Source organism: Athene noctua, chromosome 4 (assembly GCF_965140245.1).
Source record: "Athene noctua chromosome 4, bAthNoc1.hap1.1, whole genome shotgun sequence".
In the NCBI taxonomy this organism is placed as follows: Eukaryota; Metazoa; Chordata; class Aves; order Strigiformes; family Strigidae; genus Athene; species Athene noctua.
Window position 1 is genome coordinate 21,031,297 of NC_134040.1, and position 27,735 is coordinate 21,059,031.

Below are 27,735 nucleotides of genomic sequence, written 5' to 3' on the forward strand. Positions count from 1 at the left end.
TAAGGAGTGTAATGATAATGAGTGTGAATTTATTACTATAACCTCTCTCCTTGTGCCTGTGTTGGCTCTCCTGTAGGATATTTGTTTGAGTTTGAGCTGTTAAGTCATAAAGAAATGGTAACTTCATTTGAAGGAATAACTGGTTTTGCAAGGAAGAAAGCACAGGAGTCTGAGTGCTTCCATTTCAGGTTTCAATTCTGAACATTTTAATCATCAAGTTAATATAGCATATTTTAATTTAAAAATGTGGAGTATATGCTTAACTACAGCTCTTTTGTGGTTCAGTGGTGAAATAGTGTCTTCTACCACTGTGTTAAGTTTAGCTTCTATGGGAGTCTGAAAAGATGTATTTCAGCTTCAAACTGCTGTATTTTTTGATTACAGGATGTAAAGCTGACAGCAAGCAATGATGACTACTATTTTGTATTTGAGGATTATTTATATCAGGTATGTAACAATTTTTTTTCTTAGAAAGCTAGAATGTATACTCCTGGGGGATTATATCATCTTTGGTATAAGGACTGCCTTTGTGTTTCACGTGTAGGCAGAGTATGGTGGGACTCTAGATAGCATGTGCATCTAGATAGTGTATAGCATATAGATATATGCATCTAGCATATAGATAGTATATGCATTACATATACTTTCCCTTCCTGAATAACAACCCTGTAAATTAATCTTGTACACTTAAACAGATTAATCAGGACAGACTTCTAAAAATCCTACTCTGAAGGACCCTACACAATGTCTTTCCAATGCAATAAACCAGAAAATACGCAGTCAGCCATATTCTTCCCCCTTCCAGCTTGGCAGTCATAAAATGATTAACAGCTGTGGCATACAGAGAAATTAAGACTTGACAAGTATATTCAGGGATACAGTTTTTAAAGAAACCCAACACATTGCTTTACAGTGACCTAGTGCAGTAAGCATAAAAGATACTGTATTGGTGTATTTTTAAATTGAAGACATTGATTCTGAATAAGGTAGTGATATGTGTGGTTACTTTTAGGATTGCTCCTATTCCAAAGCTGCTGCAATGGGATTCCCAACTAATCTATAAAGAATTATCTTCATTGCTGCCTGTCAAATGCCCTTAAATAGAAGCACATTACATTTATGAATTTCTTAATGTGTAGCTGATTGCAGTGTCAACATAAATGTCATGCAGCAAATTTACCATTTCCACAGTGCTTTTAATTTCATTAGTTGCATCTGTTAGGTTAGACTTGCTTAATTTTTTGTTTTAGAGCTATGTGACAGTAAATTATTTCTTCTTTGATGGTAATATGTAAAATTGCTAGTAATTTAACTAAGCAAGAAACTCTCCTTAATGCTGCTTAGTCCATACAGGTATAAAAATATGCATTACTATTTAAGCATACTATTCAATCATGTCTGCATATAATATTTTAGCATAATAAGTATTTAAACATTAATACTTAAAATTATAACCTCATAAAATTATAGTCTTTTTTACTTAAAATAATTCCAATTTTAAAATCTGTATTTGTTTTTGAATTAAAATTTGAAAAGTGACTACATAATGGCAAACACTGATACTTATTCACTAAAATATTTACATGTAGAACTTCTTTCTTGATTTAAGGGTCAAAGATGATATTAATTATTGTGACATTATCTCTTCAGCATCAAGTGTGAAAATCTCTTTTTTTTTTCTGCTTCATTCATTATGTGGACTACTTAAGGCATATTAGTCCTTAACTGACAGTTCCAGTGGACACAGGATTATAATCTATGAAGGAGTATAAACTAGTATGATCTGTTGTTTTAAGACTATCAGAAATATATTTTGTTCATCATTCTTAATATATAGCAGAGTTGAATATTTTCATTTTATATATTTCTATATTAAATAAAAGGATGATTACAGAATTAATATCATAATAAGGACTAAACTATCCTTAGTAATTTGAAGGAGAGTCACCAAAACTCTTTGAAAAATTAAGTGCCTAGTTTTACTGTAAGGCTTTGAGCACAGAATATCTCAAACTTCCAATTATTAGTTGCTCTAGTTATGTTTGATACTGAGTGGTATTCTTCAGACTCTTTTTCTAGAAGAACATTATCCATTTTGCTTGATAATTTTCTCTTCCTACCTAATTTGCAAATGCATTGATGATAAGTAATTTTGTTATGTGGCCCCTGGAAAAATTTTGCAGTATGAGTCACTCTGACTTCATATGATAACTGGAATTAAATATTGGCTAAATAAAATAGGTAATGAAAAACGTTAGTTTAAAACAGATAAATTATTTCTGTTTGCACTGGGTTTGTGTTTTTTTTCATGACTAGTTATTGCCTCTGAAGTTTCCAAGTCATTGAGCAGTGTGGCATTTGTCTGTATATTACTTAATAGATAAAGTATCCATCAAAACCAGAAAATTTGGTCATAAAACAATAATGAGCATATTTGGTTGGATTACTGGTACCTCTTTAGTAGCATGCGGTCCTTTTCAGGAGGAACACTGTGAAATAATGTAATTTATTTCCTTTAATATCTTTGTTTTCTTCATCCCCAAATGTACATGTTTTTATTACTTCTTTATAACTATTGAAATAGAATGTGATTACTTTTAATATAGTCATTTCTTCTTGATAAAAGCATTGGCTTTGTTTTTTTGCTTTTTCTTAATCCTTTGAATTCAGTTGTTTTCTTTTCAGTTTTGATTATAAATATCCAATAGTTTGCCAAACACTTCTGTACTTAAAAAGGGGCTTGTGCTATTGTTTTCTTTTGCATTATTGTTTTTGTGAATGAGAAAAATAATACATTTGTAAATTAATTATTTCAGGCTAGAGGTTCAATGTGAATACTTTAGTTTTACATCCTGCATAATGAATACATGCAAAGAATCTCACCTGGCAGTTTTTAGGTATAGTCATTACTTACGTTTGAGCTAGTCTCTCTCTTAAGAAGATGCATAGTCTTAATTTAAAGACTTCCAGATACTGGTACTGGACACTGTATTCCTAAAAAAGGGGACCTCAAACGAAACAAGGGAAACATTCTTTCCCCAATGAGAGAACATAATTCATGTCCTTTTTAGATCAGTTTCTTTTTCTTTCACCTCAGTTAACATATACAGAGAATTTTGTTTGCCTGTGCATTGTTATTGTCAGCTACATTTTGGCAGCTGTGAAAATGATTGTGTATTGTGCAAAAATAATATTTAGCTTAAGCTGTTCAAGATAAAGAAACTATTTTTTTTAAAGGTGTTTGTATCTGAGAAATTATTTTTGAAGTTCAAAAGAGGAAAACCTCTCAAAATATGACCTACATTTCATAAAAAATAAAAAAGGCAACGACGTTCAGATGTCACAGTGTTTCGGTTTTACATGTTTCCTTTTGACAAATCTGGTATCTGGAAAATGTTTGCAATAATTAGTTGAAGGTAAAATCCATTCATTTTTATTCACAGTAAATTATGTCGTGAAACACCATCTAAACCATTTCCACCTTTTATACCTTGACTACAGTTAAAACAAAACCCCAAACTCTTGAAACCCAGAAGTGAGAGGGTTTAACGTATGCAAAAATGTTAGCAGCAAGTTGAAGTCTGTCTTACTTCTGCCCTCTTGTGTACATTCTTGATAGTGCAGTCTTTCATTGGATGAAAACAGGAAAATTTTAAAGGATGACCACATATAGGATGAGATTCTTTATAATTAATTATTTTCTCGGAGTGCTTTTAGCATTTAATTTTATACTCAATTGCTGTGAATACTAGATACTTCATTTGTGTAAACAATAAAAATTACAAATATGTTTTACAAAATACAGTGTGCATTTCAGAATTTATGGATACAAGGTGAACGTTATAATCTGTGCTTTTTGAAAGAACTGAATATTGTGCAAGCGTTCTCTAAGTTCCTAGGAATTAAAACAAATGTAAGGATCAGTCTGCTGGAACTGCATATATGCAAAAATAGAAATGTTTCATTTCCTTAATCACTTACTAGGACTTCCCCAGGTCATAGTAACTGAGCAGAAAAATAACCTAATAGACATCAAAGCAGCCGATTGCATGCACAGTCACTAATGATGGGACAAAAAGGGATAGACCTGTGCTGAGAGGCAAAGAGGAGGGTTGGAGAAGGGGGGGATATTTTACTGACGACAAATAAATGTGAAGGTAAAATCATAACAAATTCAAAGCGAGCCTGGAAATTTGAACAGGAAAGTAAATTAAGCTGGTCAAGAGCTTTCAACCGTATTAGCTTTCTTCAGTAGCATCTAACAGGTGCTAATTAAGGCAGGTCCTTAAATCTGTTTGACATTGCTTTGTTGATCCAGTAAGTCAGCTGATATTTAGATGTTGTCTTTTCTGCAGGTATTACTCTGTTTTTCCCGAGATACAGCTGTATTGGAGCACTTTACTTACAGTAGTGCCACTCCACCCAGATCATACATACGAGGTAAAAAAAGTTGTTTTAAAAAAGACTGTATAGAATTTTGTTGACTGCTGCCATAATACAGTATGTGAATTTGCTTTATGTTCATTACACCTAGTAGACTACATTTAAAAGAATGTTAATAAAAACTTTGTGTATCCAGTTGACATCTACGCAGATTCTATTATGACGGTTCAGAAGTTGATAAAATAAAGGCCACATTGCAATGTTGTTCTTTTACTGTAGTTTTCTGTGTATAACTCTCCAGTGATTTACCAAAATAAACACACAACTGTGGCAATATGATAAAATCTTGACAGTTGTCTTCACCAGAGCTAGAAATTTAAATACACAACTTTGTCCTCTGCAACTTTCTAATTTTTTTTGTTCCTACATTATTGCTTTGTAGGTCTCTTCTCTCCCGTTAACTGAATTAGGGAGTTTTCTTTACCTACTTCTTGAAACAACGGAAGGGCTCACCTGAGAGCAGAACAGCAGTGGGATTTCAGTCTCACTTCAGGCACAGAGCCATGGCAGTCCAGAAACACAGCTGTGGGGAACATTCTACCTATTCTTAGACAAATCTGGGGAATGAAGTTGCTGAAATTTAAATCTCTGCTGAACCTATGCAGTGTAAATCCAAAAGGCTTGTAGGTCCTATTTTTGGCTAATTTTCCAAGAGATGTGCTTTATGCTAAAAATACTCTCCTTCCAGATTACAGCTCCCTGCTGCACAGCAAGCAAACTATTGAAAGGAAAAGTAAAAAATATTTTGTAGTTTAATGAAAGAACTGCCTTCTCTAGTTGGAAAATACTGGGTTTTATTTTCATGGGTTAGTAGGCAGGAGCTTCCCAGGGTAATTTTGAATCGGATTAAATTGATCCATGCTACAGGAAAATATCTATGTCCAGATTCCATTGGACCTGACAGAAGTTCCCTGTGCTACATTCTTCTGTGTACATCTAAAGGGTCTCTGAATATTCTATAAATTTTCACATAAGTAATTACATTTTCTAGTTAAATTTTCTCATTTTAAAACTAAAATAATTACAGGTTTTAATTAGTTGTAACTATGCTTAAAAACACTTCCATATTTCTAAATAAATTGTTACTTCTTGGTAGTGGATTTTAAGTTATTAGGTTCTATAGTTAAAATACAGTTAACTAATATAACATGTTCATTTTGCCCGGAAGAGAAAAAGTTATATGGTCAATCTATACTATCAGAGTGTCTTGACTTAATTAATTTTTTGTATCCAACATATTACTTAAATATTTTTTTTTGTTATATCAAAACTATACCATCCATCTTCCTCTCTGTTTCAGGCTTAATGAAGCCTTGAATATGTTTTTAATCTGTTCTTTTATCTTTTTTAATGCTTTTCTTGTCCCTAGGTCAGTCTGTCACAGCATGGCAGACTTATACCCTTAACCTTATCCCCTCACAGAGCTGCACTGTCTTCAAGGTCTCCAGCAAACACCTTTAGAGCTCCTAAGACACATCCAGATAAAATCTCTATGGGATAGCATTGCTGAAATCTTCCTCCTCTTTTTTGCAGTTTTTCATCCTCCCTTACTGGTGTTGCATTTTAGTTTTATATCTGACACAGTGCCTGTCCTATTGCATTGCTTGCTTATTTTAGACAATATCAAATGGTCAATAATATAATTAGTTATGATTTTTGTAATTATAACTTAGAATCTACCTTTTAAATTTAAATCTTTACATGTTTTAACAGTTTAAGCACATTTTAATTGTGGTTTGATGATTCACAGGAAAACTTGGAATGGAAGAATATGCTGTTTTCTATCCTCCAAATGGTAAGAATTATACTATTGCCTCCTCTTGTGGTAGATTAGAAAGATACAGGATTTTTTTCTCAAATACATAGCTTCTTTTTCTATTACAAATGATGTTTCGCTGTTACTCTGAAAAATTCATTAATTTAAAGGAGTAAGCTGGACTGAAGCTATTCCAAAACCACATTCGGCCTGGTGTTAGTAGTCACATACGGAGTTTGTCTATGTGTGTGGGAAGGAGAAGGAAAACAACTTCTGGTGCAGCAGCTTGTATTCTAGTCTTGTTTCACCACTTAGAGTATCTGAATGATAAGTGCTGAAACTGTCTGACCCCCAGCTTTTCAGTACTCAACAGACCACACCTTGAAGTCTTTTCCTTTCAAAATTTATGTTCATTTAAAAAATTCAGCCGTAAGTACTCTATATTAAATTTTAAGACAATATCATTGTTGTTATTTCAGTTATTAAAATTCTCCTTTTCAGCTCTTATTTTGACCATTTCAATCTCTGTCTGTTGAATCCTTTCCATTTTTGTGCTGCATTTCTATTTTAAGTTCAAGCTCTTTGCTCTTGCATTCAAAGCCTTATGTCACCATTCTTAAATCTGTGTCTCTGGCCTTGTCTTTTACGTCTTCTGTGTTCCAGTGGTGTCAGTTGTAGCACATACTTTTGTTCCCTCTACTTCCATTTTTGTATCTGCAATTCTTTGCACGTTTGTAGCCATGAAGCATTGTCCTTACAACCTTTTGCCAAAACAGCTTCCTCTTACTGATCCTATATGAAAATTAACGAATAGGAGCTAAGATCAGCTGGAAAGGAGGAGAGAACTGTCATGATATAACTGACAAGTCCTCTAAACATTTCATCTGAGTATAAGAATTACTAGAAGTCTTGGCTTCATTTGTTCCTGCTCCCTTCTTGTCAGGGCATGACATTTATGCGTTGTCATTTATTTGAAATTAGATTCTGATTTCAGCAAAGCTTATGCGTAATAACTTCATGGAAATGGAGCTTTACTTGGCTTTTGAGGAACTATATAAGCATGTAGTTGGTTGTTCTACAAGTGATACAAGTGATATAATTACCGCACTTATATATTTACAAGATCGAGATCGAAGACTGCAGATGCCATAACAAGGAAATAATTTATTCCTGCAGTAGGCAGAGAACAATTTAGAAACTTGGGGTAAAATTTTTTTTTTTTTCATGGATAAAAAGAAATATAAAAGAACAAAAAATGAAATATTTTTGTTTTGTAGGTGTAATTCCTTTTCATGGCTTTTCTATGTATGGTAAGTGTGACTCAAACTCTTAAGACCTTAGACTTGCTTTTTTTCATATTGCAGTTTAAAGCTGTATGTACCTTTCTGCAACTTTTAAAATTGTGTGTATTCTGTTTCTTTGTGTATGAAGGCTGTTGTAAATAATTTTTAAAATTCTAGGCTGTTCCCATTTACTTATATTACAGCTCACTACCATGTGAGAGTTCCCTCTTTGAGAGCTAAGAGCTGAGCTATGCATCTTAATGAATATGAATAGAGGGACAGAGTTTGTTGACAGAGTGCTCTTTTCTTGCCTTTCACTTCAGAGTAGACCAGGTTACCTGTGAAAGGAGTTCTTAAAAACATGAATTGTGTGAAAGGCCTGTTGCTGTATCCATTTGCCTAGAACAGGTGTTAAAGGAGCATTAAATAATAGAATGGTTTCTACTTTACTGCACCAAGGAAAGCTCAAATATCAAAAAGATTCCTAGGAAAAGAACATAAAAATCTCCTCAGCTCTCAGATGTAACAAGGCAGCCAGTGCAGAGATACTCCAACAGTGTGGGACTATTTGTTACAGCTTTTCAGTTTTCTAACTTTATCAAAGGTGTCTGTGGCCTCACAATGCAAGCAGATTTTAAGATTATATTTTAAATGCTATGTTTTGCTAATAAGAAAGTTTAATGACTACATGCCCATTAAAATCAGGCGATTTTAATATGAAATACCAATTTGAACCTAAGTAGGAATCTTAAGTCTTTGAAGTAATGAACAGCTTAGTTACAAACTGTTCTGTAGGTACTCACTAGGAGTCTAGCACTTTATGTGTGAATCTGTTTTTTAAAATGTTTGGATTTGACTCTGCCATTAAGAACAGCATCTCTCAAACTGGGCGTGAGCTTCTTCCCTCTCTCCTGTCCTCTCTCTTTGCAAGGGTCAGAATATTGCTGGTTGTGAGGAGGAGGGAGACTGAAAAGCAAGGTAGCAGGAACGCAATAGCATAACTCCAGGCTGTGGGTACCGTAGCTGGGACCAAGCAGAGCATCCTTTGTATTCCATGTTGTGCTGCTATAGGAGGAAATATCTGGGGCCTTATGTAAATACTATATACTTCTGCATGTTTGCATGCATACACTCTTAGGGTGCCAACTGTCAGGTACTGTTCTGTTATTCTCCTGGCCTTTATGTACATATGTACACTGACAAGTCTTCCACCTCCATCTTCAGTCATTAAAAACATATGCACTAGTAACACCCTTGGCTTTTCTTACCCCTATGTAAATACACATTTCTGTGAACATCTCACCCTACCTTAGCACCCCACCTCTCATTGCCACTATTTTCTATTAAGCCACCTTCTCTGAAATATATATATGTATTTATGAAAAAGAATTCAGACATGCATACACCCATGTATATATATATAAAAATACATCTGTGTGCATATGTATACATATGTATGCAGACAAATGGTATCCATATCCCTAGCTTTCTGTAAATAAAACTGGAAGGCAAGGTGAATATAGAGATAGAGACTATGAGGGTGTTAAAATGTAAGCTGTCATCCATAATGAACGCACCTGTAAAACGAAGCAGTAGATATGATGGGTGAACAGATCAAAAGGCTGTTTACAGAAATGGGTATAGAACAACTGTCTGTAAAACATGCATTGAATGAGTAGCAATCAGGGGGAACTGATAATGTTTGTCTATCGTATACATACAACAGATTTATCTGTATGCTAGACTTCCAAAAAGTTTGAGAACTGCTGCTTTAGAAATGTAGCCAACTCTGATTTGAATCAGGTGTACAAAAAGACGTCTAAACAGTAAACAAGCAAATGTCCACGGTTTGCTGATCTTACAAGAAATAAACAGGTCTCTATCAGTCTGTCATGTGATGTTACTGTGGCAACCAAAATATTTTAAAAAATATTTTCATTTTCACCACACCCATCTTCAAGCAGTAAGCGTATTCTGGTCTTAAAAATGGGGAACCACTTTGGAGATGGTCACTAGCCCAAGGACACATTGGAAGTTACAGACGGTTGAATCAAAAATGTGTGCTGTTCAATATATTGCTGCCCTGCACCCAGAGAAGCTATCCTTAGAACGTAGTTTTTATGCTTTGGAAGGCAGCACTGCACTAAGCAGGCTCTAATTAGTTTAGATTCTTGAAATATATAGAACTATTACCTAGAATATATTGTACTCCCCTTCTTAACTTTTTACATCAAAAGGTAGACTATTATAAAATACTACTTTCTAAATAATTGGTTTAGTATTGTTTTTGTACACTGTGCTACTATTATAAATTACTTGTTTTTTCTTCATACTTCATGCACTTAACCATTGAACTCTTTTAGCAGTTTACAGTGTTGAGTCAATTATAATTCTTTTATCCTTTCAGTTGCTCCACTTTGTTTTCTGTACCATGAACCTTCCAAATTGTATCAGATATTCCGTGAGATGTATGTGCGTTTTTTCTTCAGACTCCATTCCATCTCTTCTCATCCCTCTGTAAGTTCATTAGGAATTAAAACACACTCACTTTATATTGTTTGCTATGGAACAATAATATCCAGTGGCATGATTTTCTATGCAATTGAAATATATCCTTTTAAATACAATAAAATATTTCAGGCAAACTTGGAAAAATGATTAGGTAGCTCCAGTTTGGGTATTTTTGTTTTCTACATCAATGTTAGTCTTTGCTATAGAATATCATGTACTTTAACATAATGCAGTTCTCATTTTATGAGGGTGTGTGGGGTTTTATGAGAGTCAAGTCTTCTATGTAATAGGTTTCTCAGTTCAAGAAGTCACATAAATGCATACTCACTTTAATTAATGACATGCAAGTACACACTTAAGTATTTGTGGGGTAGAGGGACTAAAATAGTTGTGTATATATACGGGCATTGTTTCAGTGATATCAAGTTAATGTCTGTTTCTTTAACTCAAGTATCTGTGTGACAGCACATGCTTTTTAGCACTACTAGATGAACTTAAATAATTTCCTTATGTTTATGACCAGGACCGACTGCCTTGAATGTAAGACAATTGTAGAAATTGGCTTATGTTCTATTTCTGAAGAATAAAACATAGTAAATATATTATTTTTTTTTTATTCCTTCACAAAGTGCTGAATAGTTATATTACTTTTTGCAAACATTTCCTGGTGAAAAGAAAATCCATTCTTTGTTATACCATTTCAAGGCTGTGCATTGTGTTTTCTATCATTAATAGCAGGGAACGGTCAGACAGGAATCTATTCATTTTCATGGTAATTTTTAGAAGAAATTTTAAAATGTGTTGACATTTAACTTTTTTGTTGCTATCCCCATTGTTGCCTGGTTTTAGTTATCAGAGAGATACTATTTCTCACATACTCTGTTTTTTAGTGCAACTGAGGTCGATTTCATCAAAGTGGAAATATTTCAAGTAGGTCATATTATAATAACCCACTAAATACTTAGATGCTGACATACGAATACCATAAGTAACTTAGAGCTGACAGGGACTATCACAACCTATTATGTTGCTAATATATACATAGAATTGTAGCAGCAAGGCTTTAGTGACAAGGCTTTAGAGCTGCTTGTGCCCTGCTTACCTGACATGTATATTATGTCATTAATAGTGTTACTTACATGCTGATACTGTTTTCTTAGATTTGTCAGGATGAGTGTTAGTATTCAGGATATGATCTTGTTTCATTAGGGCATTGTATCATTGTGTTTGCTGTTTGAGACTCTTCTACAAACCCATCTGCCCCAGCTCTTTTACCACCTTCGAGAAATTGGCGCTCAGCCGTAAGTACTTCTTTCTGCCTTGCTGCAAATGTTGCAGATTCATTGTTCTGAAAATGCTGTTCTGTACTATTTTAATTTAAAAGAGATGGGAAACCATTCAAAAGTGCAAACATCAGTGTGCCATTTTTCCATGAAAGTCAGTTGGAGTCATTTGTCTAACCTGCATATGTGCTTTGTGCATTTCTTCTGTATGCTCTATGAAAAAGAGAATTGTTTTATGAGAAATGCTGCATTATTCTGCTAAGTTGCAGTTATTCATGTCAGATCTGATGGAACTAAGTGTTTTAAATCCTACGGGACAGAAGACACAGATGTGTTAGTTACAGCAGAACCTACTGGAAGGGGAGAGAGAGCAAGAGGCTTTCTATAGTGTACTCATGGCACCAAGTGCAATAGAATCTGAAAATCTTGCTGGCATAATTAGTATCCAACATGATAACAGAAAGGATGATAATAGCTGAGGATCCCTCTAATGTGGTTGTTTGGTCAGAATGTTTTAATGATACTAGTACTTTGTCAAATGTTAAATAATTTTCTGATGATTATTGCAAAGGAAAATATTGATTGTTAATGCAGCAAGAGGAAACAGCCCTTCTTCCTGGAAGAGAAATGGAGAAGAACAATGAAATATTTTCAATTTATGGAGGATCTGTCTGATCATTATGGAGACAGAAATATAATAACTGTTGTTTATCACTTGTTTGCAGGCTACGAATTTCATTTAAATGGATGGTACGAGCATTTTCGGGTTATTTGGCTACAGATCAGCTCTTGCTTCTGTGGGACAGAATCCTGGGATACAACTCTCTAGAAATTCTTGCTGGTAATAGAACTATTTTTACAAAACGTGTTAAGTCCAGGTGGATGTAAGGCTTCAAGTGGCTGATGTTAGCTTCAGTGTATTTTGTGACAAGAAGAAAACAGTTGCTCTTTAAATGCTGAAAGCAGACTAAAGTACATGTCAAAGAGTATAAAATTGCATAAATACTGCATCTCTAATAACAATATGCAACGTTGCTTTCTTTTTTATGATAGCACTCCAAAAATACTAAGCGCTCTCTGGACAGAACATAGAATGTTCTCTTAGCTTCAGTGGTGACAATAAATTACTTTATATCTTTCACAAAATACAAGATCCATGTTACTCATTTATGGCAAGTACTTCTTCTGTACTTACAGCCACTATTTTTCTTACCCATTTTAAAGAGCGGCCAAAGAAACTCAAACACAGCCATCCATTGTATATTATTAGTCAGAATCAAAATAACTAAGGGAGTGAGAATTGGTATTTTATCTCAAGATTGATTCTAACCACTAATTAACAGGTCAGCAACTTAAATATTGGTCATTTTCTTTCAGTCCTGGCAGCTGCTGTGTTTGCTTTCCGAGCAGTCAACCTGATGGAGGTGACATCACTGGCTGCAGCTGAAGTAAGGATAAGTTTCAGAGGAGATTGAAATAGTTTCTGATGCTTTGCCAACAAGAGTAACTTAAGCTTCACATGGCACGTGGTACATAGTGCAAATCTTTCTGCCTAAATTCTTACCTTAGATAAAAAACTAAGGAAATCATGAACATGCAGTACATAATACTGCTTTTCTAGAGTAAAAGGAAATAAAGAGTATATTTGCTCCAAAAATGCAGTGTTATCAAATTACTTTGTACAACTAGATTGAATATATAATCCATCTTTGTGGGATATATTGTTTTTACAATATTGTAGAGGTTTGTACTTTTTTTTTTTTTTCTCAGTACATTTTAATGCAGTTGCTTCTGTGCTTTATGATATTACAAAGATTTTTACAAGATTACTTCTGTCAATATGGAATCTGAAATTTCACTGTGAGTACTGTCATGGGAAATGAAGAAAATTAAGTCATTAAGATGTGAATATTGTTGTTTATAGTAATTTGTTAAAATATATTTTTTTCAAAAATCTTGTGATGTATTTTTTCAAACTTTGAGAGCTTGTGATGACTTTTTTTTTTTTTTTTTAAACATATTTTCATAAGAAGACATCGACTATTTGAGTCATTACATTGGACTTACTTCACAAGTACTAGCCAAGCCACAGGATAAGGATTCTTAATTCCCAATTATTTTTAGAAGCAAGTTGAAATGTTAGACCCCTTGTTCACCCATGATGCCATGTATATTTGAAGTAAGGCTAAAGGCTAAAATAAAGTTACTTGGTTTATATACGTAAACATATGCTTTTTCTTTGAAATGTTAGAATGAATTATACAATACTACCTTATTGTATAATTCATAAAACAGCATAATTTGTTTCTAGCCAGGTCTGAATCTAATTATTGTTAGTATTGTAGTCAGCATTTGAATCTTTTTCTGATTTCTTGACTTGCTTTAAAGAAATTTGATTCAAATGTCAAGTTTAACAAGCCTTTTTGTTTTTTATCCCAGGCTGTACTTGCTGACCTTTCAACCCTGAAAGTTATGCCTCTTCTTCAAATCTTCTTGTTTGCAACTGTCACTTGATCTGCTTCAACAATACTAGTACCACAGTTCCAGTCTTTCTTGAGAAGCTAATCATCAACTATGCAATGTCTGCATAAAACCAAAATTAAACTGTATGTATAATATTAATTTGGAAATCATGACTTTAAAATTTTCTAACTGAAAACAATAACTTTGCACATGAGTGTGTGCAGTGCATGCTACTGAATTTCACCATAACAACAATGGCTATTACTTGTATACTGAGAATGACTACTTGTGCAAATAAACAATATGAATCAGTGTCTAAAATGCATGTAATATTAAATTAAATAAAGCAAATGTAATTAATGATCTGAGTTTTATGATGTTAATGTCACAGTTGCAAAAGCTCTTTTAATATGAAATTACTTTTTCAAGCTCACAGCTGAGAGGTTATCAGCTCAAATACTCTCTACTGAAAAAATAAAGGTACTTGAACATGCAAGAATTTTTTTCTCATTTTCTAAGAAAAAGATAGGGTCATACAGAAATTCACATAAATTTTCTCCATGTTCTTTCTCATGTTAGCTATTTCTGTTTATTCTTTTCATATACAAAGATGTAGTCACACATTCCCCATTCATCTTTGGTTAGGTATACAGCTATCTCAGGCGCCTTTTGAACTCCTACCCAGCATCCCTTCAAAGGCCCTGTGTTGTAAAATATGTTCCCCTGCAGAGAAGGCCTGAGCATAGCTTCCTTCAGAACTTGTTGGAGCCAGCCCTTACATGAGCCAAAATATTCCCCTGAGACCAATGCCAAGAGTCCTTTCGCTGTGCCCCACACCCTCTGTGGGAGAGCAGTGCTACGCCTTTGCCAGTTTTCCAGACGCTCTGATTCAACAGCTCAGGCTTCAGTTCAGAATCCAAACTCGTATCGATGTATGACGGATTGTCACTACATAGTAAGGCTGGCTCATCGTCTGTTGGCGATCATACCTTTCTGTGAGGTCTCCCAGCTTTTTCCACTGATTTGTTTAATGCCGAAGTTGGAATCCATAATCTGATTTGATTAAGTGTATCTTAATACCCAAAAAAGGATCAAACTCTCAAGAACATAATGGGTAATATAGCCACTGTGTTTGCCATAGGACTTTTATCTTTGCCTGATTTACATACATGTAGTTGTCATTTGTCATACATGTGGAATGTATGACAGTGAAACATGAATCTGTCATAGCTGGCTCAAAAGTTGCTTGAAAAGTGACCTAAGCTGTAGTCTCAGATAGGGTTATGAGCATTATGTTTGTGATTCTTGTTGCTTCTGTCAGGAAAACATAGTAAGAAACTTAACTTTTATAGAGTGCTAGTAAATTTATAAGGCCATTTTTATAAAAGGTAAAGTTGTGGACTCAGTATGATCAGTTCTTATAAAAAACCAAACTGCTTAACAGATACGATGTATTGAATGATAATATTTGGGGAAATTTTGTTTTGGATAACAAAGAAAATTTGCCTTTTCCTTAATATTTGCAAGAAATGGTTTTAACTGTTTAACTAGAGTCTTTTCTATGACCTTTAATTTTTAAAAAGAGGACATGTTAAAGCTTTTGTCTTTACAGAAAGCATTGCTCTGTTTTAATATGGGGAATAAAGGCATAGAAAGATTAAGTGATTTGCCAAAGATTACAGAGTAAATTCCGATAAGAAGTGAGCAGTCTTGCCTCTCCTGAATTCCTCTTTATACTTTGAGATGCGCAATTTGTGTTTTAACCACAACACCCTATTTCATCATCACAATAACACATAATGCACATCTATCTCTATCTCTAAAAATACAGCATTTTACAGTTTTAAAAATCTGTAAGGTTAGGTAGCAATTTGGAAATTGTAATGTTACAAAGCAGTCACAAGGATTGTGGCTCAGTAAGGTCATTACAAGGTTACCATGGCTTTTTAGGGATTTAAAAGTACTTACGAAATAGCAACAGAGATTCCCTGGAGGCCTGCTGACCCTCTAATTCCCATTGTTCTGTGTAGGTTCATGCTGCAGAATCTGAACATTACCCTAACTCATTCCCTATTGGGATTTCTGAGCAGTATTTTTTTTTTTTTTTCATTTTCAATAGTTTTGAAAATGTTCTAAGTAGGCAGAGATAGATTTGGTTTCTTGTTTGAACAAGGAGTTCTGTGACTGACAGAATATGGTCTGTTTTCCTCTGACTTGGCATCTTGTTATTCATCCTAACAATCTTGCACCTCCTTTGTGGCCCCTCTACCTTCCCCACTGGAGTACTTAAACTCCACTTCTGACCTCCACTCTCCTTTCTGCTGGTGAGTGGACAGGGGGTTCTTCTGCTCTGCGGCTAGTGTGGGCCAACACTCTAGACCATCCGTGCTGACTGCCTAGGCTGCCTGCTCCACAAACCTGGCGTGATGCTGTTCCTCGTGCTTCAGGGTTGGTCAAAAGCTTCACGGACTCTGTGCAGCTCTTGAGCCAGGTATTGTACAGACCAGTTACAGCAGCAAATCTCTTGAAGATCTCTGCTGCCTTTTGTCAGATGTTTAAACTGACTTTTTTGAGACACAGAAGGATTCACACACAAAGTACAGGAATAATGAGTGTAGTTGCTTTAAAAATTAGATTAAGATGAGATTAAAAACGAACCAGATTGTCTCGTTAGACTTGAACTATACTGTTAGGGTTTTATATTTTTTAAAATCTATTTGTTTTAAATTGCTTTTACTGAAGAGGTGTTGTTTTCATGTTCCACTCAGTTTCTCATTTTAGTTCCAACAAAATATTGTGTTTCAGATTCTGGCTGACACTTGTGTTTTTAATCTCCCTTGCTTAAGTAACACTCTGTTCAAATATTTTTTTTTAAATATTAAAATGACTGGTTTCTATCTTACACCTAGATACTTCTCTTGTATACATAGACAGTATCAATTATTTAAGTTTTAATTCTTTAGAGACCAGTTCAAACCCATTGATGCCTATATCATTTGACTTCCAAATCCCTAAAACTCCTTTTTATTTTTGCTGGTTTAGGTAATGGCCAGATTTTGATAGTAGAATCATATCTAAATTGATAATTACATTGATTTAAATAGGCTCATCTGAACTGTCAATGAGTCAATTTAGCCAAATTCTTTTTGTTGCTCTGAAATAAATATAAACAGAGGTTTCAGTACAAAAACAAATTGTCTCCATATTTATAGATAGAGATCAATTTGTTGCTGCTTACCTCAGGATTCTGGCTATGGTTTGTCAAAGGTTTCTTGTAATGTCAAATAGACTGTTTAAAAAATGCAAAAGTAAATACATTTTGTCTAAAAATGTACCCAAGTTATCTTTGTTCCGTACTTCCAAAAATATATTGAGACTTAAATCTTGATGGCTGGGTAATGGAACAATTGTATAACTAGAACAGTTTCTCCTTTTTAGTGGAATTTTTTTGTCATAGTAACAAATTTTATTATGAGAAATGGAGAGAGTATGGAGACTGTAAAACAGTTAGATATCCCAGTAAAGGGAAAAATCTGGAAGGGGACACCAGTTTAAGACAGATTTATACTTCCAGAAACCAGCAAAAAACCATGCCCAAGTTTATGCCTCTTTTACTGTCTTCTAATGAATTTTATAAAATTCTTCCAACGAGACTGAAGGCATTTCCTTAAACAGAATTGCCAAATAAAGATCAGTTACAGGAAAGCAATATATAGAGCTGCTTATTAACACTAACTAGGTGTTTATTTAAAAGATACTGAAATATATTGCAAAACTGTAAGTCTGCATCTTCAGTGAGGAAGGGGAAGAGCCTTCTGGCATACTTTAACAAATTAGTAAAATAATCTGTCCAGTATTTCATGTGAGGAAACGGGGAAAGGAGGGGGAGGATGCAGCAGGGGTGGCAGGAGCTGCTGGGCTCTTCCTTTTCCCTCCTTTCCTAAAGGCTGTTCCTGTCCATGCCTGGCTCCTGGCAGATGCTGCTGCACTGCCTGCTTTCATCCCAAAGCTCACACAGGAAAGGCAATTAGCTTAAGCGCGTATAGCGATCAACAGAGCTTTGTGTTTGTACGGCCAGCTACAGCGAGCTGCTTCCGGCCCGCCAGGCTGGCCTGCTGCGCGGTTACGGGCGGGGAATGCGCCGGGCCGGGGCCGGGATCGGGGCCAGGCGAGGGCCCCAGGGATGGGCGGCAGAGGAGGATTAGCCCGCCTTCCTGTCCTCCTGAGCAGCGCCAGCGGGACAAACCACCCTGTGAATAATTCCCCCTCCAGATAACCGTACTAGCGACACTGGGTTTCAGAAGTGCAGAAGGACGGCTGTGGTGGGGTTGATCGTGGGGCTTTTTATAGCTTTAGGACACAGTACAGGTGGGAAAAAATACCCCTTCTGGAGGCTTCAGGCTTTTAGCACAAGGCCACGCTTGGAGGCACTGCACATCCGTGAGCAGTTCTGCAGGAACCATTTATTGTCGTAAATAAACACAATAATCCAAGATCTCCACAATCCAGAATAAACTGCTGCAGATTGAAATATTTTGGGTTTTTTTCCCTTCATACATTATGCTCAGCTTTTTCAATACCTTAATAAAATTGTTAATGCAGGGAAGATCATTTTGATCCAACAGTGTAACAGTTGTGCTCTGTTTTAAAACAGTGTTAAAGTATTTTTTTTTAATTAGGCAATTAATAGTATATCTACCAAATGGTGGCCACACAGACCAATTATGCTTTTGAGAAGCATCTTCTGTGGATGATATACAGTGCAACAGAAGTCAGCAGATTTTAATGTGGATAAAATGAATATATGGTTAGACTAGGATGTTCATCTTGGGTTCACCACACTTTGTAAAACTGCAACACACGAATGATTGTAACACAGTGTAACTAACTGTGCTAAATATTGACTGGGGATGAGCATTAAAATTAATATGGGGGGAGAAGTACTGTCTTTTGCCAAACCTTTTTTTTTTTATTTAAGCCCTGAGGGGTTCACCTGATTCTGTGTATTGTCAGGCATTGCTGGTTACAGAAAGTGAACTTCAGGGTCTCTGAAGGTGGACTAGTGGGGCCTCTATTTGCCCGTATTTCAAAATCAGTATGTTGTTTTAGATGTTGGACTACTGATATGTGCAAACAATTATCTCTAGAGAATTGGCTTTATGGAGGACCATGGTGCTTTGCCAAATGACATTGTGTTTGGCTGAACAGTTTGAACAAATTGTTTCGTTTGGGATTATGACCAAAATAAATGGAATATTTAACAAAGGAGTTAAAGCTCACAAGTTGTGTAAGACAAAGCATGCGACCAATTTCTGTGCTTTGTTTTAAACAAAAAAAATCTGCATCATGTTGCTAAGAGACAAATTGGAATTTGATAGTCAAAGACAAAATATTATGTTACAGCCACATAATGTTTTAGTAGGTATCTGGTAGTTCATTTTATTCAACAGTTGTGTGTTCCATGAACAGTACATTCTGATTATTTTTTTTTTTTCTGAAAAAGCCCTATTTAGGATAGTTATGCTCTTAATAATTTCAATTATCAATAGTAAATCAACACAAATATATATTGTAAAAAGCAATATTTAAATTTATATCTGTTCAGGATTATTTATTATCGAAATTTATTTGATGTCTAGTGTCACAATATTTTCCCTTTTTTCTCTCTTTTTCAAAGTGCATCTGTGTTAAAAAAACATAAGCATTGCTTTGAAGCCCAGTCCTGGTTCATTAATGTTAACATCAAGTTCTAACTGTGGAAAATGGGCATAGTTACAGCTTGTGAAGGAAGTTCCAATTGCTTTCAGCACTCATGTTAGTGGTGAAGAAGTTCTCTCCATAGTTTCTGACATAAAGATATATTTAGATATTTAAATTTAGTTTGGGATACATTGGAGGTATTCTAACCATAATAGTTTTTGAAGGTGTTACAGTTAACCGATAGGTATGGGAAAGTAGTGTTATCAGTATTAACATCCCTCACCATTAATGTAGAGGCAGAAGAGTGTCTCCCACCTCTGCCTCGCGCTCACAAAATGCACTTCTGCTATGGGGAAAGTGATTCTTGAAAGAAAGAGCTTGTGGGAAAAGGTGCTCAAACTCTGTAGACTATGATCTCTTCACCACAGAAAGGGATCATTTCCTATTTGTACATTTAACAAAGCACACTTTCTTCTACTGACTTCAGATTGCATCTTTATTCAGCAATTAAAATGTATGACAACTAAAAGGTGTTTCCGAATTCTTCAATATTTTTTATTTTAAAAGCTTAAGTAAGTTTTGTTAATCATATGAAAGAGATAATGTCTTTCTGGTATGTTCATATCAATTTTGAAATTCAAACTTTTACCACTGGATGTTTCTGTTCCAGAGCTTTATCTTCTCTTCTCTTTTTGCAATATTCAACACCCTTAGCCTAGTTTTGTCTAATTTGGTTTTCCTGTCTCTGTGAATTACAGTTTGCAGTTTACAGAAAATATAAATCTCTCCAACTAGGACTCTTACCTTTCCTTGAGAAAGATAATGTTTCTAATCTGTTATGAAGAAATTCTGGAAAAACTTTAAAGATTCGGTATCAGTCCATTCTTGCATTAGGTGGTGATACAGATAAAGGGTAAGTATTATAGTAGAGTTTGTTCAGTTTACAGTGGGTATTATTTATTTAGGTAGGTAATAAATACTCAGACCTAAACCCACACAGTTAAAAGACAGAAGTAATAGATGTTTGGTCTTTGCAACAATCTAGGTTAATAAAGACCTAAACAGATGTTTGATATCTTAGAAAGCCAAATCCATTAAAGACCATCCCTGTCAGTGCAGTCCTCCCAAAACAGCAGGGACTGGAGGCATTTCCTTGAACACCCTATGTCCCCTTTCTGAATGCAAACACTGCAGAAACTGTGTGGAGAAGGGGTGTGCTGCATGCCTACCAGGTTTTTGGTTAGGAGATAACGACAGAGAAGCAATGATGAGTGCAAATTTCCTCAGGCTGGATATTAGCCTGTGAGTTCAGTCAAAGTTGGAATAAACCTGTCTAAGACCTTATTGAGCACCTTGGCTTTGACAGAAGTCACACACAGCAGTGTGTGTGCTGTCAAGCAGGTAATGGATATACTCCCATTATTCTGTGCTACTCAGAAAACTCATCCCTACTACTAGACTTTGGTTGAGGGAAGGATCAAGATGGTAGTTGGTACAACTTATTTGTTTTGCATACACTGAATCTTTACACAGTATTCTAGAACATGACAATAGGACAAAATAAAAGTATAATTTCCAGAGAACAAATGAAGAATGGTAAAATCTGGGCAAAGAAAATAAACAAATATCATCTCACATGGTATGTACAATAGTAATTTGTGATGTTAGAGGCTTTACACTTTTTTATAATTTGTTAGATCTTTCTTGTTCTCTGCAAAATGGTGAAATTCTTCCCCAGAGTTTGATCAAAATCTTCATTTTTTTTTAAGTAAACTGTGGGGTTTTTTAATGTAAAGTGTAGGGTCTCTCTGACATGTAATGTCCATCTTTGTCTATTCAGATGTGATTTTTTTTTCCATTGAATAAAGGATTTTATAGAAATATGTATTTTAAAGGCATGACCTGTAATTCCTACAGTTATTCTATCTGTATTTTCAACTCAAGGCTAGTATTCTTACAGCTAAGCAATGCTGAACATTTTTATTAAATCTCAGTTCAGTTTGTTGTACTTTAATAATATAAAATATTACCTTTTTTTTTCAGCAACACAAAGACATATGCAATGTAAAATGTTGTAGAAGAAATAACCCTTCATAGATGCAGGTTTTTTATTCACAAGTTCCAAGCAGTTTGATGAATAATATTCTCGGTTAAACTGGCCTTTTTTGTTGGTTTTGTAGAACTTATTGTAGATCTCTCAGAAAACTGGACACAAAAATGAGTATGTTCTCAGTGCAAATATAAGTCATCTTTTCAATTTTTTCTAGGCCGAAATTTTAACCCTTTCTAGAAAACACCATGGTGACATTATTAAATGGCAAGTGCAAGATAAATTTCTCTTTCCTGACTTTGGTCCAGACATTTAAACAAAGAGATTGTTACTGATACTTCTTAAGAAATTGTTCCAATGCAAACATGTCAAAGCTGTGCACTTTGCTTTTGGTGGGTCCAGGCCATTCAAAGGCAGGGTCACTATGGGACAGAAACATTCTTTCAAGACTCAATGCTGTATTAAGATTTTAGTGAGGATTAGTGCTAGGCGTTTTAGCTTTTGCTTTTCTTCACAATATTTATTTTAAATTTTCACTATCCCCCTTATTTCAGTGTAAGTTTTCAGGCCATCTGTTAGATCTAAATGGGGGATTTTTTTAGAATTTAAGAAGTACACCACACGTTGTGCTCTTCTTCCCAGTTTAAAACTCCCAGGACAAGGCAACTGCCCTGCTTTAAGGAGCAATGCCCCCTGCCATAGTTCATGGTTTGCTGCAATATTGCTCCAGTAGCTTTAGATAGGTGTCACATCTTCCTCGACTCTTTATAATTCAGGAGGCATTAGCAACCTAATTTTTTGGTCTTGTAGCTGCTCATGAGCTTCTTTTTCTTTTTTCAGATTACAAAAATATCAAGATTGTGTAGAAGGGTCCAGTCCTGGAGTGGTATCAAAACTTTCAGTATTGAATGATCACAAACGCTGATTCCAGGTGAAGGTGAACACTGCTGGTGTTAGCACACCTAATCCCACTGGGAATACATTTTTGGAGCCAAATACTTCTCTAATTACCTCTTTAGTGCTTCAAGGTTGGTTCTGAAGATATTCTCTGAACTAACTGCAGCGTAAATATGATAGCAGATAGCAAATCACTGGAAAAGTTTTACCCATTGCTACTGGATGTGTGTTCCAACTCTTTTATGCTGTAAGTATTTACTTTTATGGTTGTTTTCTAGGTATATCACTCCAGTAAGGCCTAAAAGTTATTTGGATTCTTGTGTCCAAGGACATGAAATAAGGCATATAGAAGAGTGTTGGGATCACTTTCTGTGGGTCATTCCCTAGTGGATAAGAGACAAAAGATCATTCTTTTTTTCTGGAAGTTGATTTGCCTCTTCTCCTCCCCTCTCCTCCTCCTCTCCCTCTTCTCTCCTCCTCTTCCCTCCTCCTTCCCTCTCCCTCTCCCTCTCCCTCTCCTTCTCCCTCTCCCTCTCCCTCTCCTCTCCTCCCCCTCCCCTTCCCTTTACTCCCTTCTCAGCTCTTATTTTTCAATGGCAAGACATGTACAGCAGGATCTAGTTCAACTTATTTTAGAAATCTAGCAGTTAAATGGCTAAAATAGTTTTGTAAGGCTTCCTTTATTGCCAGTGAAGAGAAGCGTTTAAAAAGAAAAGTGGTCTGATCTTAGATGCTTATTTTAGTAAGAAATGGGACAACTTTTTCATTATTCTCTATTGATTCTAAAAGAATTAGGAGTTGATTATTTCTGATGTAGATGTCTACCTTTTAGTTGAGCCCTTCCCTGTGTTTCCTATTAACTACCATGAACAGTTTAAAAAGAACTGCTAAAACTCATGAAGTAGTAGCTAAATAATAACTAATATGACATATCAGATCATATCAGAGAAAGCTGACAGACTTCACTGAATGCAGAACTTTTTGGTCCCACCCCTAACCAAAATTCTCCCAATTTCACCACGAGAGCAGATAAAGGAATAAAAAAAATCCAGATTCAAGGAAGATCATGAAAGCTCATTCAATGCCAGTGCTCATGGAAGCTCAACATATTGAAGACAACCTTCTAAGTACTACAGTCTGCAAGGCAAACAGGAACAAAAATGAACTGTATGTACAGTTTCTGAAGACGTAAGCAATGAATGAAATTTTGCTCTCACTTGTTTTTTCCCTGAGAAATACAGCTGTTTGTAGTAAGCCATAATGCCAAATGCCCAAGGTTGTGTTTGAAAGTAGGAAGACGGTCTGTTTCCAATGACCTTGTAACGGAGGATGAGGTCTTCAATGCTTTTTACCCTATTGCCCAAACCAAACCAAAACAATTGCGACAAAGACAAAATACCTGTTATTTGATTTTCTCAACAGTAGTTTCCATATCTCCTTCAACTTTCTGGATGATTTCAGACTTGCTGTCTCTGCCTCTGCCGAATGATCTTATTTATTAGATGCCGTGTTGCTCACGGTACCTGGCAGTACTTGCCAGGATCTAGAGAGCTCCTGTTTACAGGATGTGCAACTTGCTTGCAGAAATTCCAGGAAACAGTCTGCTTGCTGTGACCTCAGAGCAGCCATTTCAATCTACCACAAACCATCTGACATTGTATTTACACGTGACACACACATTCACTAAGCTTTTTATTACTCTCTGCTAGTCAAAGATCATGAGAATATAATCTCCCATTCACTCGGGCTCTGGCCTCTGATTGAGTGATTGATTGCTTGTTCCACTTTTCAATCAACAGCTACTAAAACTACCAGAACCACGCTTGAAGTAAAAACTCTGGTCACTTTCTTCTTGTCTCTTCATAAGGTCATATATATTCTTTGTTCTTATTGCAAATGTTTGCTTAAAGGGGCAAATTATTTCAATTATAAATAATTAATAACACAGCATTTTTTTTGACCATGCTCATTCTGGTAAAGAGCAGCTCTATACATTATGAGCTAACAGGGGTTTAGCTCCTTCTTTAGACAGAAAAAAACCATATTCTTAAAGTTAGTACTTATTTTTAATGCAACAGTTACTTTACAGCCACTGACAAGATTACAACTGATCCCTCAGAACACCTCTACCAGCCTGAATAGGGAGACTCCATCCTAACAGTTCCTGTTACAAGTAAGAACTTTTTTCTCCTGATGAAAACATATTCAAACACTCCCCAGGAAGCAGTCTTTAATACTTGCTGTGATCACAACTATGTGCTAAATTATTATGTCCAAATTATATTTTTTGTGAATTTTATTCTATTTTTTTTTTCACACACTTGGTCAGCATGCTTGTTATAAGATGAAAGCTAGTCATTTGCAGTAGTGACTCTCATAATCTCCTGACTATAACTTTTTTGTTGTTGTTTCCTGTCTAGAAGGAAGGGAGGGATTAAGCAGACACAAAGCACTGACTGTCTCTGCTCTACGTAAGGGTGGATTTAGAGATTTACTGAGATTCAGAGAAGATGAAAGAAAGATTATGTACATACTGGAATCTTTTTTTCCATATGGCAACGAAATTATCTGTACTCCACTCTGAGATAGCCTTTTTCAGTGAGTCATCTCCATAGCTGTAACTTATGTGTTGAAATGTTGTTGAATTCTTACATTGCTTGAAAACTGAAGAAGAAAGATGGCAAGCAAATTATTTTTAGTGTATGGACTGGTTGTGTAATGCTGCTGTTCATTAAACACCAAGAATGGTTACATTGATCGTTTGAAGACAGTTTGAACTACAAATGAACTGATTATGACTTCACTAGGTATGCAAAATTGTCACAATTAAAGCCTTCTTAAAATTTAATAATATGTCTGGACTTCTACAGTCTGGCAATCAATTTCGGCTAAAAAATTATAGTGAAGTATGCTCAGAGTAGATTAGATGAGGAGAGTGACTCAGTCACATCATGATCTGCAAGATTGTTTCTGGGGAGTTTTTAACATGCTGCTGACCACCTTAATCTCTAATGTATTAATTTTCACAACTGTTTTTGTGTTACTCTCAAATGTCTTTTAGCTGTAAAACATAACAAACCACCACTTTGTTGTAATCTAACTGATGTGCCAAGTAATATTCAATCAGATAGAAAGATTACTGCTCCTCCAGCACAGCTAAGACTGTGTCCTTGGCAAGCTGTTTGGCTCCTTACTACAGATTATAGAAATCGAAGTGCTTCCTGAAATACTTTATTCACTCATTCTGCCATTGTTTTCCTTCAGATTTGGTATCTCTGAATGTGCCTCCAGATCTTCTGTAAACAGATTGCGTCTTTGTTTATTTTTGAAATAAACAAAATCCAACCACATTCTGCCTAGTCAACATCTTCTAGCTGGAATGGCATCTTTGTTCCCATAAAGAATTCAGCAGATTTTAAAAAACATTAAGCAAAGCTTCCATGTGAATAGGAGATTCAGCTGCAATGAACATTTGTTGAACGTTCTGTATTTTTCAAGACTTATTTTATATTTCTACTTCACCCTTTAAGTGTTGCAGAAAAAAAAAAAAATCTTCTGCAATACTGGTGACAATGCTGATTGAAAAAATAATCTAAAATCAGGAGACATAATCAGAAACTTCTTTTCAGATCTAGAGCTCTGGTTTGCAGTTAATGACTGCTCCCTCTCACTGATTGAAAGAGATTTTGTCATTTTAGCAGCATTTTAGCCTATTACCAGGCAATTTGTTCATTTGAGAGATATCTAGACTCTTGGTAATCAATAACAAGATCATAAGGGCTAATACTCTCATCAGATAAGGAAAATATTTAATTCACATCCATTCTCTCAGTTCCAGTTTCATTACTGGACTGAGATAACGTCTATGGCCCACAGTTAGTCCATTAAGAGTTGGGAATATGGGACCACTTAAAATATTTAGTATAGTTTCCTCCTGAGCCAATGACCTTCCTTCCTGAAAACATAAACTTCAGTAACTCAGAAACAACTGAGAAAGGGTTCTTAAACTGATCTTCTCATCCTGGCAAATATAAAGCCTATAAAATTCCACCTTCATGTGAGATTTTATCAGCACGTGAAACCAGAGAACTAGAAGGTAGCAATTACTACTTTTTTTTTTTCTTTCTTTTTATAATTTGAGTGCAGATATGAGTAACTTTCCTAATCAAGAAAATACACTTGGATTTTACTCTCAAATCTGTTCAAAATTATTGTTTCTTTTCACAGCATTTGCAGAATCAAATGCTTTTTGGACAATTTACCAATAATCTGGCGACCATCACTTATTTGAATTTACATTAACTTATTGTCAGTTTATATTTTCATTGTTTTTTAATAAATAAGTCTGATTGTATTCATTTCTACCTGAGCTTTTGCTTATTATTTCTAAGCCTTCTCTTCTGTAATGTGACCTCCCAGCATTCTTTTTCAGCTTGAGATTTGTTTCTGTTTTGCCCACCAGGTTTCTGTCTCATCTGTTATTATCAGTCTGTTTCTTTACCTGGTAAATATTTTTCCTCTTGAGTCCCCACATCTACCGAGAGCATTCCCAGCTTGTCGTTTGGAGAGACTGTAAATAGCACCAAATAGCAGTAAAATATTTATTGTTTCCCTTATTCTACTGTCCAAACCTGCTTCCATGTTTTTTTTAGGACTGGTTGAATATATGTATTGGAAAGAACTCTGAGGATTATTTCCTTTCCCTTCTTCGGTTTAGATAAATCAATGTGCACAACAAGGCTAGGTGGATGATAAAATTGCTGTCAGAAATGGCAACTCAAAGCGGTAAAATATACACTATTAAAAAAATATATTAGCTTTCTGCTCTGAAGATCGATGGAAGGACAGAGGACAGGACTCAAAAAAGCATCTCAGGTTATCCATACAGCAAGGTACACTCGGAAAATTCCACCGAGACTGTGGGAGTCTGTTAATACTGAGCAGGACTCATGACTGAAAGGAACATAAATGGCTAACTCTAGGCCTTGAGACCAGTTTGCTCTCTGCAAAAAGATAAACATAAGCGCTTGTGGGAAATACTGTTGCAAGTAGCCTTGAGCAGCTGAAAGGGATCAGTATCTCCATCCTGTCCCACCTCTGTGAGTCATCAGGATTTCCTTGTAGCTCTTTTTATTTCCAGATCTAGATGTCTTGTGAAACTGCACATAGATGTGCTGAAGTCTTGATGACCTGCTAATTTGGGTGCCATTAGCATAGTCAATGCCGAGAGCCCTTTTGCTGTCATCCAGTGCCCCCATGCTCAGACATTCACATTCATTCTCCATTCACACCAATTCCAGCCTGTTACAGCTGTCTACAACCAGAGCTAGAGAAAACAATCTAAATAAA

General features: G+C 35.4%; 1 protein-coding gene across 4 annotated transcripts in view; it reads left to right on the forward strand.

Moving 5' to 3' along the window:
* TBC1D19 (TBC1 domain family member 19) overlaps window positions 1–14,217 on the forward strand; it is a 53,615-nt gene extending 39,398 nt beyond the window's left edge. For 2 of the 4 annotated variants that reach the window (XM_074903797.1, XM_074903799.1), the window contains 9 exons: window positions 385–447; window positions 4,356–4,440; window positions 6,194–6,238; window positions 7,477–7,509; window positions 9,890–9,999; window positions 11,203–11,294; window positions 12,002–12,117; window positions 12,654–12,724; window positions 13,716–14,214. In XM_074903797.1, the coding sequence (XP_074759898.1) occupies window positions 385–447; window positions 4,356–4,440; window positions 6,194–6,238; window positions 7,477–7,509; window positions 9,890–9,999; window positions 11,203–11,294; window positions 12,002–12,117; window positions 12,654–12,724; window positions 13,716–13,790 (690 nt within the window). In that variant the 3' untranslated portion in view covers window positions 13,791–14,214. Of the gene's footprint in view, window positions 1–384; window positions 448–4,355; window positions 4,441–6,193; window positions 6,239–7,476; window positions 7,510–9,889; window positions 10,000–11,202; window positions 11,295–12,001; window positions 12,118–12,653; window positions 12,725–13,715 lie in introns of all 4 variants that reach the window. The other 2 variants (XM_074903798.1, XM_074903796.1) reach the window with 2 other exon arrangements.
* Window positions 14,218–27,735: the final 13,518 nt, after the last annotated feature.